A 16,966-nucleotide genomic window follows, 5' to 3' on the forward strand; every position below is an offset into this window, starting at 1 on the left:
AGCTAACTGATTACAGAAATGACTGTAACATAAACAAACTTCCCAAAACTTAATTAGCAGTCTAATGATAGCTTATTTTTCAATAATTTACTGAGCCCTGTACCTTCTTCACAATTGACCAATCAAGGTTTTACATTCTTACCTGAGACGAGTTCTAGTTTCTCACCAGGGTCACCCTCCGAGTACAGCTTTGGGTGACATCTGTAACCAATCTGACTGATGAGGCTAGCAGGAAGTGCAACTAAATCACGACGAACAAGCACACAAGAGCGATTTTCTACCGTCATGTGGTTTGTTAACTGTCCAACTTTCTCTTGCGCTAAAAGAAATAGAAATAAGCTGCAGAGTTAAAACTACAATACATGACAATAAAGCAGATAGGACATTCAATTTGTTCCACAAGTGGAATGGATGTAGGAGCATATTTAAGTTTATTTTTCAATCACCTTGGAATACAAGAATTTTAAATGAACTGGAAAAAAGATACTCTTCAAGAAATTCTTAACGATAATTTGTAGTTAAATCCATTTGAGACTAATGATTAGGTGTAAGCTATTCTTTGTTTGATGATGGCATTCAACTTTATGTTCCATTGAGTCACAGCCTGTCATTCACAAATAATTTTATGATAAGCTTAAAGTTCATGTTGAACACCTCTTGCTCAGCTATTTTCTGTCAATGCTAAAAATGTACTAAGCTTAGTCTGTCAAACCAATAAATAGTTAGCTGAAGTCAGGGATTCCCAACCTGGGGTCCTTTGGTTAATGATAGATGTTCGTGGCATAAAAATGGTTGGGAACCCCTGGCTCAAGTGAACAATCCACTGATCACATTCATTCATCAGGAATTCTAGAACTGATTTTGTGAAATTACTGTAGTTGTTTAGACACAAATGAGTTGATTATTGAAAGACCAAAGTGACAAATATTGTATAAAGCTATTTTGTGATGCTTATAGCACAGGAAACATTCAGCTATGTTTCTATTACCTGTATTGTATGCAGCTCCCACAGCTTATTCTTTCCACTTCATGTACTTTTCCCTTAAAATCAAATTAAATTTTGTTTTGGCAGTAGTGGATATATATTTCAATTCCTTCCATTAAGGAATTTGATTTACTTTCACCCACCCAAACATTTCTAATGTTGTTAATATGCTTGACAAAACTCCTTGGGTCAATTCCCTAACTGAGATGGTGATTAGAAGCTTGGTGAAAGAGATGGATTTTAAAGCAGCACTAAGAGGAGAGGGAAAATGAAATGGAGGGAGAGAGTTCCAGTTCTCTCAGCCTAGACTACTGGAAATTACAGGAGCATAGGGTGTCAGAAACACAGGAAGGAAAAAACAAATTTAAGCAGTAAGCAACTGGAGGGTTGTAAAGATACTGCAAATAAGGTATGGGTAAAAATGTGAACAAAGGTGAGCATTTCAGAATTGCATTGCTAAATTGGATCAAATGCTAACAAATCAAGGGGTAATGGATGGAGACCATACGAAGTAGAATAGAGGCCACAGACAACTAATGTGATCATGTTTAATGATGGCAGGTGAAGGGCCAGCAAGAAAACATTGGAATAGTTAAATCTGACAAAAGCTAAAGCCTGGAGAAAAACTTCAACAGACTGGAGAGTTAAGGACAGTGGAAGGGATTAAGGAGGTGATTACAGAATTGTAATAGTAGTAAAATGGAATAAGATTAGAAATTTAGCACATGATCAGATAAAGTTTGAAAAATATGCCCCGAAATTGACTAGGAAGCCACTCACTTTGGTCAAATAATAAAACACACACAAGAAAAAACCCTGGAAGGTTGTGGGAGCTGGGAATATTTTGTCTAGAAGTATTACAGATATAGACAAGCATATCTATTGTCTTGACGTACATCTGAGATGCCATGGACCAATAGCTGGAAAGGAGAATTAAACTGGATTACAATTCTGTCCTTAAGTCAATTTTTAAACCATGCTCCTTTATCACATTTAATTCAGTCGTTAATTTTGCTTACCAGCTTTTTATGGATTTATGTCAGTGCTTTTTGAAATTTACCCACAGGTGACATCTACCACATTCCCTCAGTAACCTTCTGTTATTCTCAAAAATTCATGTCAGTCAAATGTAATCCCCTTACAATTATACTGCTTCTTTTCTGACTGAAACATCTCCACAACTACAGATTTAATTGACTGATTTATATATTTTTTTGGAAAAAGCAAATGCGGCATGCTGTCTCTAGAGAATTAGAAGACTACAGTAAAATCATTCTGCAATCTCCATCTTTACTTGTCTCAACAACTCAAGCACCCAATCTAGACTAATTGACTTTATCAAGCGCACAACTGTCTAACAACTTTTGACTTCATTCCTTGCTTTTCCTTCCTGAGCTTCTATTGAGATTATGGCATTGTTCTCTTTATTGACAAATAGAGTCACAAAATATATTTTCCAGCTTTGCCTAAATTAGCTCACTTTTTCCTATAATCCACTTACTGCATACTGCAACCGTAATACTACTAATTTTGAACAAAAACTTGTAATAGAGGACTTTCATTACTAAATTGCTATTTTTAAGCTTTTAGAAAGGGAGAAAAGTCCTTTATTTATTTTGGTTATTACCTTTTGATTAAATCCAGGGATGGCAACTAGCACTTCCAAATAAATAGTTTTAAGAAATTATGTGGTTCCCAATCTAATATTTTGCTTCTAAAGCCCAATGGGATCCAGAGTGGCCATATGCAATGCCAGCTCTATGGGGGCTAGCACATGTAATGCTTAGGATAACTTCATCCTCTTAGAATACAAATCTTTCACACTGGCTTTTGAAGAGCTATTAGAAAAAAAAAGTAGAGGCACAGCAAATTCCTTTTAATTACCATTCTTGCCACAACATTGCCAGTACCAGATGCTAATAATTTACCACTCCAATGATTTCAATGGATTTACAAAATAACCTTGAAATTCTGCAGCAAGTTAACTGTGGATTGATGAAAACTTCATTATGTCCAGTTTTTTGACTAAGACCGAGAATTCACTGGAACAGTGATTAAAGAAAAAGATTAAATAAAGCTCATGCATTTTCTGGTGCATCAAGACCTAGCAATCCACAGCAATGAAAAGATGCCTGTGAATTAGAAATATTTTTTTTTCTATTTATCCAGCTTGATTACAAATCACCATTGTTTACACCAAATTTGACTGGTTTATATCAAAATTGTTCTGGGTAGATATTAAATCTTAGAATTCATCATTGGCCTTCCTTTGTCATTGGCTGGGAGTAAACAGCTAGTTCTGAAACTTGCTGAGAATTGAAGGCACTCCCAATTATCCAAGTTACTTCTAATTCTGCTCCAGTCCATGAACATCAAACTTAAAATGAAAATTTTAGAGCTTAATAAAATGCATGATTCCTTTATAATTTTTGGTTATTTCCCAACAATTGGTTCTGATATTTTACTATGGTCAAATGGAGGATTAAAGGAAAAGGAAAGCAACAAGATGGAACAGAAAACATAGGTCAAAAATATGTTAACTACCAAATAGTTGTGTCAAATTGATGAGTGTCTCAACTTTTACCTGTATCTCAATCTCCATTTGCATGAGACTGCAGAAATATTTGTTTTATTTAGACCACGTAATTTGGATTATATTTTTAGCCATTATACAAGAAAGTTATGTTTTAATCAGAACATGCAGTTAGTCTGGATGCATTGCAAAGAGATGTCTGATTAACTTTTTATTTCAATGACAGATTATAAAGTCAGCACTGGAAGTTTGTTAAAAGTTTTATACAAATGATTACCATTTTTGAAATTTGCTATTAATTCTAAAATCCACAGCAGCTCATTCAGTATGAAATACTGAAGTGCACAGAAATTGGCAGTACTTGCACAATTTGAACCAAAAATGTCATTGCATTTAATAACTTGCCTCTTTAGGTCAGGCTTTTCTAAGTTTTTGCCTGACACTTACTAGATCAATATCAAAGTGTTTCAACTGAAACTAACCACAATGCATACAGTTCATATTTGGCAGAAATGCAGTATTTGGATTTTAAGGTGGTAATCAATTTAATAACCATCTTTCTGTGTGGCTCTAAGTCAAAGCAAATACAGTTAGGGACCGTGTACTCACATGGATTGGGATTTGGTTTGATGGTTAAGCAGAAAGCAAAAAGTGGGATTCAACTGAGTTTTCGGGTTGGTAGGCTGTAGTTGGTTGGATACCACAGGATCAGTGCTTGGGGCTTAGCTTTTCATAATGTATAGACATGAAAATCTCACCTCCTCTCAATTGAGATACCAAAGTACTGGCTTGTGAACTGTAGTTTTGATGGACTTTGGGTCAAGTACTCTTTGGGGCTTTGGTGCTTCTGCTGGTGGGGGGAGCATCAATGCTTTTGCTGCTGCTTTGTGCAAAAGGAAGGGGGAGGGGTCTTGATAAGTTTCTATCATTCATTCAATGAGGCTTCTTGTTTCATAGATGTCTGAAGAGTACGAACTTCAGGTTGTATATTGTATACATACTCTGATATTAAATGAACCTTTGAATTTGAAGAGTAGGTGATCACAAAGAAGATGGAATATAATGTAGAAAAAGTGGGGCAACCCAGATTGATGTACATTAGAAAACTGAAGTATTTGTTAAATGAGAAAGATTGGCTAGCAGTGATGCTAAAAACAAGCTTACTTGCTGTAAGACAAGCTGCTGTAAACCAACAAGACAGATATCTCTTATTTTTAAGAGGATATGAATACTAGGCCAAGCTTTATTGCAAATATATGGGACTTATTGACATTCTACTTGGGCCAGCATGTGCAGTTTTGGTTAACTTGACTAAGAAATGATAGCATTGCCAAAGAATATGCATAGCCAAGAATCACTACATCTGTTCCAGGGATGGTAAATTTGCTGAAAGGTTTGACAGGCTAGATGCAGTACATCTCCTCTGCCTGAGGAGTCTTTTAACAGGGAGGACAATTTCAGAATAAGGGGTAGGAAAAAAAAAGGACTATTCTAGTTGGCTGCTGGTGATTTGTGGTGTTCTGCACTGAATGGCATTGGGACCATTTCGTTTTACATTATATGTCAATGATTTGGATGACGGAATTGAAGGCTTTGTGGCCAAGTTTGCAAACAATAGAAAAATAGGTGGAGGGGCAGTTAGTGTTAGGAAAGTAAGGAGTCTGCAGAAGGATTTTGTTTGGGAGAATGGGCAAAGAAGTGGCAGATGGAGTGTAGGGAAGTATATAGTCATGCACTTTGGTAGAAGGAAAAAAGGCACAGATTATTTTCTAAATGAGGAGAAAAATTATAAAATTAAAGGTCCAAAGGGATTTGGGAGTCCTCATGCAATATTCCCTAAAGGTTAACTTGGAGGTTGAGTTAGCGGTAAGGAAGGTAAACGCAATGTTAGCATTCATTTTGAGAGGATTAGAATACAAGAGCAAGAACGTAATGCTGAGGCTTTATACTGAGACTGCAAGTAGAACATTGAGAATAGTTTTGAGCTCATTATCAAAGAATAGATGTGCTGTCTTTGGATAGGGTTCAGAGGAGGTTCACAAGAATGATTCTGGGAATAAAAGGGTTAACATTTGAGGGGCATTTGATGGCTCTGGGCCTGTACTTGCTAGAGTTTATAAGAATTTGGGGGGAGGGGGAGAGAATCTCATTGAAGCCTATTGAATATTGAAAGGCATAGAGTGGATGTGGAGAGGATGTTGCCTATAGTGGGCGAGTCTAAGACCAGAGGGCATAGCCTCAGAATATAGGGACATCCATTCAGAACAGAGATGAGGGGAGATTTCTTTAGTCAGAGGGTGGTGAATGTGTGGAATTCATGGATACTGATGGTTGCAGAGGCTAAGTCTTTGGGTATATTTAAAGTGGAGGTTGATAGGCTCTTGATTAATCAGGGCATCAAAGGTTATGGGGAGAAGGCAGGAAAATAGGGTTGAGAGGGATAAAAAAATCAACTATGATGGAATGGCAGAGCAGACTCAATGGGCCGAATAGCCTGCTGCTTCTATGCCTTATGGACAGTTTAGACAAAGATGAGAAGTTTCTTCACAGAATTCTGTGTGGATTTGAAACACTGTAGCCTTTATAATTATTCATTCAAAACAAAGATGAATAGATTTTATGATGTTAAGGGAATCAAGAGTCATAGATCCAAGCTAGAAAATGACACTGTAGAAAAATATCAATCATGACTTTAATGACTGGTAGGTCAGGGGTGAAGAGCCAGATGGACCTTGGCTCTTATTTCTTCTGTTCTTAGCATTTATTGAAGAATATAGGTATAATTTAATATTTAAGGGATATTTTATCATACAAAACTTTCATGTACGGAAAGTACAATGTTCAAGTCAAGGTACTGAAAATCTATTCCTACTATACGCCTTAATGTAATGTAGATTTATGATTAAGGCAGTAATAACTTTTCAACTTTGACTTTTCTACTTCTCTTTTTTGTACTCCACATGTCCAACCAGCCGGCTGGTGGTGCAGTGACATCAGCACTGGATTGGGTTCAAGTCCAGTCGGGTCGTTCCCGCGTACGCTTTCCATCCGTGCTGGGTTGAGTGTTGAGCTCACAACTCAACCTTGTAAAATAAAGAAAAATACTGCAAAATGTCTGTGTGAGGAGTCTTTCGTTCCGCACTTTGTAAGGCATGAAAATGTCCGAGGCTGGACTCTCAGGCCCGAGTCAACATCATCATCAACCAGTGCATATCAAAAATAAAGGCAATTTTGATAGGTTCCATTTCCACAATTCTAATTGTATTGTGAAGAGTTGAGTTCAAAAGCATCTTAGCCCACAAGACTGAAATTTAAAACCCAGATCTCAAAAGCCTTCTACATCTCTCTCCACAAGAGTTTTATTTTAAAAGAATAATTAATGTTGCAATGTAATCTTATTCAGATTTAAGTATTGCATGGAATTACAGCGTAGATATGGATCATTCTGGCATTTGTACTTCAGATGAGCCTCCTTGCCCACTTCATTTAATCCTCTCAGCATGCATCTATTCTTTAAGTGTTTGGCTAAATTTTCAACTCCAAAAACTCCTTTGAGCAAATTTTGGAAACTTAATGCATTAAAAATTTCTTCAAATGTATACCAAAGATAAACATTGCAATTCCAATGAACACTTTTTTAATATAAGCCTCAACATACAATGCCTATAAAAAGTATTCACCCCCCCCCCCCCCCCAACCCGGAAGTTTTCATGCTTTATTATTTGACAACATTGAATCATCAGTGGGTTTAATTCGGCTTTTTTTTTTAAAACACTGATTAACAGAAATAGACTCTTACGTGTCAAAGAGAAAACAGATCTCTACAGAGTGATCCAAATTAATTACAAATATAAAACACAAAATAATTGATTGCATAAGTATTCACCCCCTTCAAGTCAGTATTTAGAAGATGTAACTTTGGTGGCAATTACAACCTAGTCTACGTAGATCGGTCTCCATCAATTTGCACATCTGGACATTGCAATTTTTCCCCTTTTTCTTTACAAAACTGCTCAAGCTCTGTCAGATTGCACGGGGATCGTGAATGAACAGCCCTTTTCAAGTTCAGCCACAAATTCACATTTGGATTGCGGTCTGGAATCTGACTTGGCCACTCCAGGGCATTCTTTGTTGTTTTTAAGCCATTCTTGTGTAGCTTTGGCTTTACGATTGGGGCCATTGTCTTGCTGGAAAAGAAATTCCCCAAGTTACAATTCTCTTACAGACTGCATCAGGATTTCCCTGTATCTTGCTGCATTCATTTTATCGTCTACCCTCACAAGCCATCTGGGGCTTGCTGCAGTGAAGTATCCCCACAGCACGATGCAGCCACCACCACGTTTTCACAGTAGGGACTATGTGTTTTTGATGATGTGTGGTTTTAGTCTGATAGGCAAAAAGCTCAATGTTGGTTTTATCAGACCATAGAACCTTCTTCCAGCTGACTTCAGTGTTTTCCACATGCTTTCTGGCAAACTCTAGCTAAGATTTCATGTTAGTTCCCCCCACCCAATGGAGGCTTTCTCTTTGCAATTCTCCCATAAAGCTGAGACTGGTGAAGCACCTGGGCTACAATTGTATGTGCAGTCTCTCCCATCTTAGCCACTGAAGGCTGTAACTCCTCCAGAGTTGGCATAGGTCTCTTGGTGACACCCCTCACTAGACGTCTTCTTGTACAATCACTCAGCTTTTGAAAATAGCCTGCTCTAGGCAGAGTTACAGCTGTGCCATATTCTTTCCTTTTCTTGATGATTGACTTAATTGTACTCCAAGGGATATTCAGTGACTTGGAAATTTTCTTGTATCCATCTCCTGACTTGTGCTTTTCAATAACTGTGTTGCGGAGTTGCTTGGAATGTTCTTTTGTCTTCACAGTGCAGTTTTTGCCAGGATACTGACTCACTAGCAGTTGGCCCTTCCAGATACAGGTGTATTTTTACTACAATTAATTGAAACTTCTTGACTGGGCACAGGTCTTCAAAACCAGATCTCAATTTAACTAATTATGTGACTTCTAAAACAAATCTACATCAGTGATGATTTATTGTATCAAATTAAAGGGGGTAAATACTTATGCAATCAATTATTTTGTGTTTTATATTTGTAATTCATTTAGATCACTTTGTAGGGATCTGTTTTCATGCTGACACAAAATTCTTTTTCTGTTGATCAGTGTTAAAAAAGCCTAATTAAATCCACTGTAATTCAATGTTGTAAAACAATAAAACATGAAAACTTCCGAGGGTGTGGGGGGGAATACTTTTTATAGGCACCATTTCTCTTATCTCCCATTTCATTCGTTTCTGAGGGAGATGCATTTTCCATTCATGTTCTTTTATATGCAGGTAGCTATGCGGAATGTACATTTATAACAAGTCTTTAAGGATGTTGCTGTCATTCCATTCAGAATTTGTCCTTTCTCTAGCCATCAATCATTTCTACTGTAGAATAACAGAGTGAATTTACTTTTACCTTAAACTAATGAAGCAATTGATTTTTTGTTAATCAGACAGAAAGAACATGAAACATTTTTTCCTGCTTTCTCTCATGTGAAGCATTATGAATGCTTTTCTTATTCTACAGAAGAGCATATTCTATACTCCACATATAACAATCCATTTACTGAAAAATATTCTTCATTTTGTTTCTTATTTGTATTCCTCAGATGTGAGCCTAGTACTCTATTCTTAGCCCAGCAATTATAGGAAGTTGCTAAATACAGGAAGCACTAGAAAGTTTAAATGAACAAATTAGCAACAAACGTAGTTAGTTCCAGACAGTATTTCTTACCATGGTATCCTGTTGATGCCTTGATGTACATCTGTCCATACTGATCTTCTGCCATAGTATCATATGCTTCATCCTCTTCATCCTCTTCTTCATTATGGTAAGAGGTTGGACTATCTGTCGTCTGATTACTACTTCCACCTGGGCTTGTGCGCTCTGCTGGAGCATAGTTTACTGGTTGTACAAAAGTTGTAGCACCCCATGTTCCAGGATAGGAAACTCTGGGTAACTTCAAAGGAGTGGCACAGTTTTGGTTACTGGAACTCTCACGCTGGCTAGTCTCCAGTGAACGTTTTGTTGAGAGAGCATGAATACCAGATGCCATCAGATCTGGCTCACAGTGCTCGCTCTTCACCCGGGAAAGCAGTGGAATGGGTAAAGCTGGGGACACAACAGTTAAGGTAGCAGGTGGCTGGAGGGGGCAAGGACTTTGCGGCTCAGAGCCAGTATCTTCAGTGGAGGCTGTCTGAGAGTCACAATGCGGGGAGCTCACTTTGAACATCAGTTCGGTCCCTTTCTCAACAATACGCTGTATTTGCAAGAAACCAGCTGTGTACATCACCACCAGCTGCTCACTGGCTGCCATGGTAAGTTTGCCGGTGTAACAGAAGGAAAGGATCTGCTGAAAGCAGGCAGGTGGCACTGTGGCAGGTAGCTCAAATGCATTTTTACTGTTGCCACTGAACAAGTCCCGAAAATAGAGGCTGTTTGCAGCCAGCACAGCTCTATGTGCCTTGAAGGCTTGACCTTTGACCACAATGGAAACATCACAAAATAACCCCATTAACCGCTGTTCATTCAGGCATCCCAGGACATTGTTCCCAAAATTTGGAATTTCAAGATGGAGGATCTGAGCCATAGTAAAGGTGAAGTTCTAGTCCTTGTAAGACTCACAACGACAGCATCAAAACAAAACTGCAAATAAAGAGTTGGGAAGGTAGGGTGGGGAAAGAGAAAATGGCAAAGGGAGAAAGAAAACCAACAGGTCAGTGCTGACACTACACCACAATTTAAGACAGACAAGCAAAAATTTCAAAATCTTGCATAGCTGTTTCAATATTAAGATATTTTAAAACTTGACATCACAAATTACCTATAATTTTATTTAAAACAGATAAAGTCCCTTCTTAGCCAGCTCAATCTATACAAGTCAAGACCCTGTACTGCTGTGCACTGAATATAAATGAGCAGGATAGCTATTAACATTCAGGCTGTACACTTGAATGAATGAACCTTTTGACTGATGCAGCTAAACGCTGACCAGATTAGAAATGAGACTTCTAATCACAGCACTGTGAACTTGTTGTGGATGTGAAGTTTTGCATTGGTACAAGCTGTAGTCTGATGACTCACTGCAATGGATGGCAATAGGCACAGTACCACAGTATGGTCAACAGAACCATTCACAATTTTTTCTAATATATTGATAAGTATTAGACCAACAGGCTTTTTATCTTTAATAGCATTAAATGTAACTGCTAACAGAATTACAACAATATTTCAGTAATTTATCTATAGATGAATCAAAGATTACTTCCTGAACTTTTTTGGTATTAACAGACAGTAGGTGACCTAGCTAAATATCTAAATACATGCATGTCTACAGGTGTCAGGTGTCTTGTCAGACAACAAGCTGTCAAAGAAATGCAGCAATAATTCAAATTATGCAGTACAATAACATTAATTAATAATTTAAACTGTATTGCTATTGTTGAAAAGGCAGTATAGGAATTTTAAGATTATGTTAGCTTTACCTCAAATGATTCACAGTATTAGGAAATTTAACTCAGCAGTTCTTGTAAAGATACCCAATCACACTTTCTCCCTGTTTTCCAAGTATATACCCAAGTAAAATTTTAATATGCTCCAGCATACTTTTGAAAAACATTCAAGATAGGTTTTAACTATTGAAATTATCATCACTCTTCTTATTTTTGTCATTTATGTTAAACTGTTTGCTGGTGCCAAGAAGTACAAACATTTTCACTGCATTCACTTTATCAGAATGCATAACTGTGGAAGTTCTATTGAACTTCCTCTCAATTTTCTTGAAGAAAGACGGCTTTAACATATTACACTGTTTAAATTTGCATGTATCATCACATCATTAAATTGAAATGGACCAAAGGGCAGATATCAGCAACATCATCTCATTACAATCAAGATTGATATGCAATAAAACTAAATACAGTGAATTATTCTGAAATAGTTCACTATGATTAAGTCACAAATTAATTTTGAAGTTTGAAGCGATTTGGTATGTCACAAAAACTAGCAAATTTCTACAAATGTACAATGGAAAACATTCAGACTGGCTGCATCACCACCTAGTATGGAGGTTCCAATGCACAGGCTGTCGTGGTTTCTTGTGCCCCACAAATGACCAGGAGACGCAGAAAATTCTTCAAGAAGTGTTAAACTTTAATTTGCAAATCAAAGCTGAGAAAGTCAGTGAGCTAGTCGCTGATTGCCCACCGATCCTTGTGCATAGCATTTTTTATAGCAATCTCCTGGTTTAGTTGCATTAGCATATCCAATTGGTCTACAGTTGCGTATCACCAGTACATCGGCTCCCCGACTTCCCACTATTGTTTCTACCATTAACTTAATCATGTTCTAATCTACTTTTTGGACCACGTGTTACCTCATCCCTGGCCACAGTTATCTCTTAGCTAGCCTCTCATTAACACACCATTATCTTCTTATTTGGCTACATTCTTAAGTTACTGATGTGTTCAACAGTACAGAGACAATACAGAGATTTCATTCTGGCTGATAAGCTGGATACATAGTAAGTATAAGTTAGCTACATTCTCAAGACATTGATGTGTTCAATAGTACAAAGACAATACAGAGATTTCATTCTCCTACTAAATTGGATACATACATAGCAAATAGCAAATACAAAACTGACTACATAGTTTTGGTTACACAGCAAACAATGCAACTTTATACTCCAATAGCTGCAGAGGGTGCTAGACTCAGCCGGCTCCATCACAAGCACTGACGTGCCTACCATGGAGATCCTCTTCAAAATGTGGCATCCATCACTGCAGACCCACACCACCTGGGGCATGTCTCTTTCATTACCACCAGGTACAGGAGCCTGAAGACCCACACTCTGTTAGGAACAGCTTCCTCCCCTCAGCCATCAGATTTCTCAACATACCTCACCACTGTTTGGCACTATTTTTTTGAAACTTAGTAAACTTTTTTTTATGTCTTGCACTCTATCGCTGCCACAAAACAACAAATTTCACAACACGTCAGTGTTGATTCTAATACACAGTACATTACTGGAAGAAGAAACAAACAACTTGTAGCGGTTTGCTACACGCAGCGCTAAAATAACGACACGGAGTCGGTAAACTGCAATTAAAGAAGATTTTATTCGAACTTCACAGCCTTGCTTTAAAGCCTCCCTCATCCCGCCCTCCCCGGGAACGGATGCTGTAAGGGGCACGTACTCACAAACCCCCGTAGGCTTTTCCCTTTGTTGGTGAAGCAGACCTGGCCTTTGTGCCGGCGCGCTGGCTATTTGTGAGCCAGTTCAAGTGCGCTAGGAAGTGGGTCGCCACAAACGATAAAATAAAAACAATGCAGTGCAAATCCAATGGCCTACACAGATAGAACCTGGCTAGCTTATTAAGACTTGACAATGATTGCTTGGTTTGGGCTGAATCAGAAACAGAATCAGGTTTATTATTAACAGCAGGTTGTGAAATTTGTTAACATAGCAGCCGCAGTACAGTGCAATACATAATATATAGAAAGAAAAATAAGTAAATCAATTGAAGTAAATACATGTATATTAAATAGATCAAAATAGTGCAAAACAGAAATAATACATTAAAAATAGTGAGATAGAGTTCACAGGTTCAATGTCCACTTATGAACCATATGGCAGAGGGGAAGAAGTTGTTCATAAACTTTTGAATATGGGCCTTCAAGCTTCTGTACCTCCTTCCTAATGGTAACATTGGGAAGAGGCATGCCCTGGGTGATGGGGGTCCTTAATAATGGACACCGCCTTTCTGAGGTACTGTTCCTTGAAGATGTCTTGGATACTACTTGAGGCTAGTACCCAAGATGGAGATGACTAATTTTACAACTCTGAGTATACACTCTGCCATAACACAGAAACATAGAAAACCTACAGCACAATAGAGGCCCTTCAGCCTACAAAGTTGTGCTAACCATGTCCCTACCTTAGAAGTTACTAGGTTTACCCATAGCCCTCTATTTTTCTAATTTTTTTTTCTTTGTTCTAAACCCTAGGTACTTTTTACAATAACATTTAGGGATTGGGCCAGCTTGGGTCTTGCTGGCCTGACTCAGTCTTATCAGACCAACATTGGTACAGCATTGCAAGTTATTTCTCTACTTTACAAAATCCGCCAGGTCAAGTCAAATATGGAAGTAATTTCAAATTCAGATTGGATTAGGTCAGTGATTGCACCATTTTTAATCTAGTATATTGCATGTGATCATGTGGTCTTTTCTTTATAAAAAATAAAGCAGACTGTCTGTTTTGCAGAGTACCTCTGTTCAGTTTGCAAGGGGTGTCAATCACCTGTCACTGATACTCCATACCACTGCCTTTCTTGCATTTTTGGGCTCCAACACTTTATAGCCAAATACCCTCTTCCATTCATTCATATTAAAGATAAGAGGTTAACAATGAATTCAGAATCAGGTTACACAGCATATTATTGTAAAATTTGTTAAATGTGTGGCAGCAGTACCTCGATGGTGGAGGACCTTGGTTATGGGCGTCACCTTTTTGAGGCACTACTCCTTGAAGACACTTTGAGTATGACGGAGGCTAATGCCCATGGTGGGGCTGAATAATTTTACAACTTTCTGCAACTATTCCTCAGTATTTTGTGTGTGTAACTATTTCAGATAACTAGCCTTTACTGTTTGACTAAAGTTGGTCGTGTACTCACTGCAGATGCTGCCAGATCTGCTGAGCATTTCCAGCAACTGCAGTGCCCTGCCTCTCATTTCCAGCATATTCTTGGTTATTACTTTAATTCTTTCTTTGCTTTCACTAATCAACTGGATTGTGCTAAAGGTATGGGGCAAACTTGATCTCTATCCAATCACAGTCATTTCCTTTGTTCTTTCCACTTTTGCTAGCAATTTAAAACACTTATCCATGCCCCTCATTTCTCTTATTCTAATTATGACCCAAAATGACAATTTCTCACCTCACGAAAAGCAGAGTATTTCCAGCATTTTGCTTTCTGCATTTAAACAGCAACTTTCACGGTTAGGATAATTGCAGAGACAGAATATCCGACAGCAAATAGATCAAGTTAGTGAACACACACAAGATTTCCAGCATCTGCAGATTTTCTCATGTTTGAACAGCTAGTGAAGTTGCCTTGCAACTCCAGTGACCCAGATTTGATCCCAATTCCATGCTGCATGTAGTTTTCATTTCTTTCAGATGATTGCGCAAGTTGTCCCAAGCTTGTCCAGTTTCCTCTCAGATCTAAGATGTTAACTGTTAGCTTAATTGGCTTCTGAGATTTGCCTCTAAGTAGGTAGATGGCAGGAAAATTTCAGGGTAGAGTTGATGGCAAATAATTAAAAATTGAGGGTGGGATAAATGGGGCTGTTTTGAGAGCGGGCACAGTCCTGATAAGCTGAATATCTTCTTATGCCATGAGAAAACCACCTACAGAGGGTACAGTCTCAGAATACAAGGACTTCCCTTTAAAACAGATTAGGAATTTCTTTAGCCAGAGGGTGGCAATGCTGAGGATTCATTGTCACAGACAGCTGTACAGGCTAAGACACTGAATATATTTAAAGCAGAGTTTGATGGGTTCTTGATTAGTAAGGGCATCAAAGGTTATAAGGAAAAGGGAATGGGGTTGAGTGGGTTAATAAATCAGCCATAAATGAAAGCTCATGTCTCTAACTCAGATCCAATAATGCCTCAGAGGGCTATGGGTAAGCCTCGGTAGTTCTAAGGCAAGGACATTTTCAGCACAACTTTGTGGGCCAAATGGCCTGTATAGTGTTACAGGTTTCTATGTTTCTATATGTATGATTAGTGAAAAATGTGAGAACTTGAAATTTGTCTGATACTTCCTAAATTATCCAAAGAAAGATTTTAAATTGAATGCACACTTTGTGTGCAGATCAGAATTATATTACCAGTTAGTTAAATGACAAAGTTTGTGCTGTGGGAACAGTACAGTGTAAAGACAAAAGATATAAACACCAATAGATAAATAGTGCTAAAAAGGTGAATAAATGAGATAGCATTCTTGGACTTTTCAAAAATCTGTTGGTGGAAGGGAAAAAGTTGTTTCTGAATCATTAAGTGTAGGCGTTCAGGTTCCTGTACCACCTCCTCAATGGTAGTACCGTAATAAGAAGGTATGTTCTGGGTGGAGAGGGTCTTTGGTGAGGGATATCACCTTCAAGGAATCCCCTTTTGGAAGTTTATCGGAGACAGTCGAAGAAAATATAAATTGCCATTTTGTATGGCTTAGATTTTATAAATAGGAACACTGAATATAAAAATCAGGACAATCTTGAAATGGTATATAGTTTTAGCAAGAACACAAATAGGAAATATTGTGTGACCCACTGCAAAATGGTACAAGCTCAATGGAAACTTAAAGCATAAAAGGTCAAAGAGAGACCTTAGAAGTTAAAGATGTTTTTCAGTAGAGAATAAAATGTTGAGGGATGAGATAGAGAAGTTTAAGAAAAAGGATGAAGAGCAATAAATAATGATGGATTCTGTCAGTTGGAAAGGCATATTAATAGAGCAAAAAGATTTAATAAAAGTGAAAGAGAATTTTACACAAGAGTACAATTAGAAGTAGGAACTCTTCTTTAAACAAATAGCCAAGCAAAAACTGCTTCCTAGAAAGTAGGCCACCCTAGTTTGAAATGGACAAATGTACTAAAGAGTGTGGCTAGACTGGATGGTTGTACCAATTTGGAATACAGTGGATTCTGGTTAATTGGGACATATCAGGACCAGTACATTTTGACCCAATTAGCCAAAGTTTCATGGAAACTTAAAACATAAAGGCACAAAAAAGAGAAACTACCACTTCACTGAGTAATAAACTATGTATTTAAATAAGAAATAGAACAAATAAGAACACTATCAATATTAGAGTATTATAAAACTATTAGTTCTTAATAGTTATCGGAGGGAATTGCTGCCATCTTCTTTTGACTGACCCTTTCAATGACTATATCCTCCAAATCTTGATTTTCACAATGATTGTTAATACCTTCGAATTCTTCTTGGTTCCCAACTTTTAGTAGTGAAATAGTTTCATTTTCACCTCCAGCTTTTTCTGGTATCTCTATGCCTGAATGCATGAAAACGCTATGAGCAAAACAGTTCAGAATTATCATACTGCTCATTTCTCAGCAACTATCAGTGACAAAAAAAGTGCTTTTTGAATGCAAACATGCACAACTGACGCTATTTAAAAACTGTTCACTCTGAGCACTGCATAGTGTCACGCAAGTGCATGCGACTGATGCTAGTTAGAAACTGCCACAATTTAGTATTTCATCCCAAGTAAACTAAGGGAATCCAGCTATTTTCTTGATTAGTATCTGTTCTTGAAAAGTTGGCCCAAATAAGCAGCTGCCCCAATTAACTGAGGGATCAA

General features: G+C 37.7%; 1 protein-coding gene across 2 annotated transcripts in view; it reads right to left on the reverse strand.

Moving 5' to 3' along the window:
• The window catches only part of LOC140731268 (nucleus accumbens-associated protein 2-like), a 73,365-nt gene that overhangs the window by 13,791 nt on the left and 42,608 nt on the right, over positions 1 to 16,966 (reverse strand). For both annotated transcript variants that reach the window (XM_073052851.1, XM_073052852.1), the window contains 2 exons: positions 9,309 to 10,220; positions 143 to 319 (listed from right to left, as the gene is read on the reverse strand). In XM_073052851.1, the coding sequence (XP_072908952.1) occupies positions 143 to 319; positions 9,309 to 10,164 (1,033 nt within the window). In that variant the 5' untranslated portion in view covers positions 10,165 to 10,220. The remainder of the gene's footprint in view (positions 1 to 142; positions 320 to 9,308; positions 10,221 to 16,966) is intronic.

This window comes from Hemitrygon akajei, chromosome 7 (genome assembly GCF_048418815.1).
Source record: "Hemitrygon akajei chromosome 7, sHemAka1.3, whole genome shotgun sequence".
In the NCBI taxonomy this organism is placed as follows: domain Eukaryota; kingdom Metazoa; phylum Chordata; class Chondrichthyes; order Myliobatiformes; family Dasyatidae; genus Hemitrygon; species Hemitrygon akajei.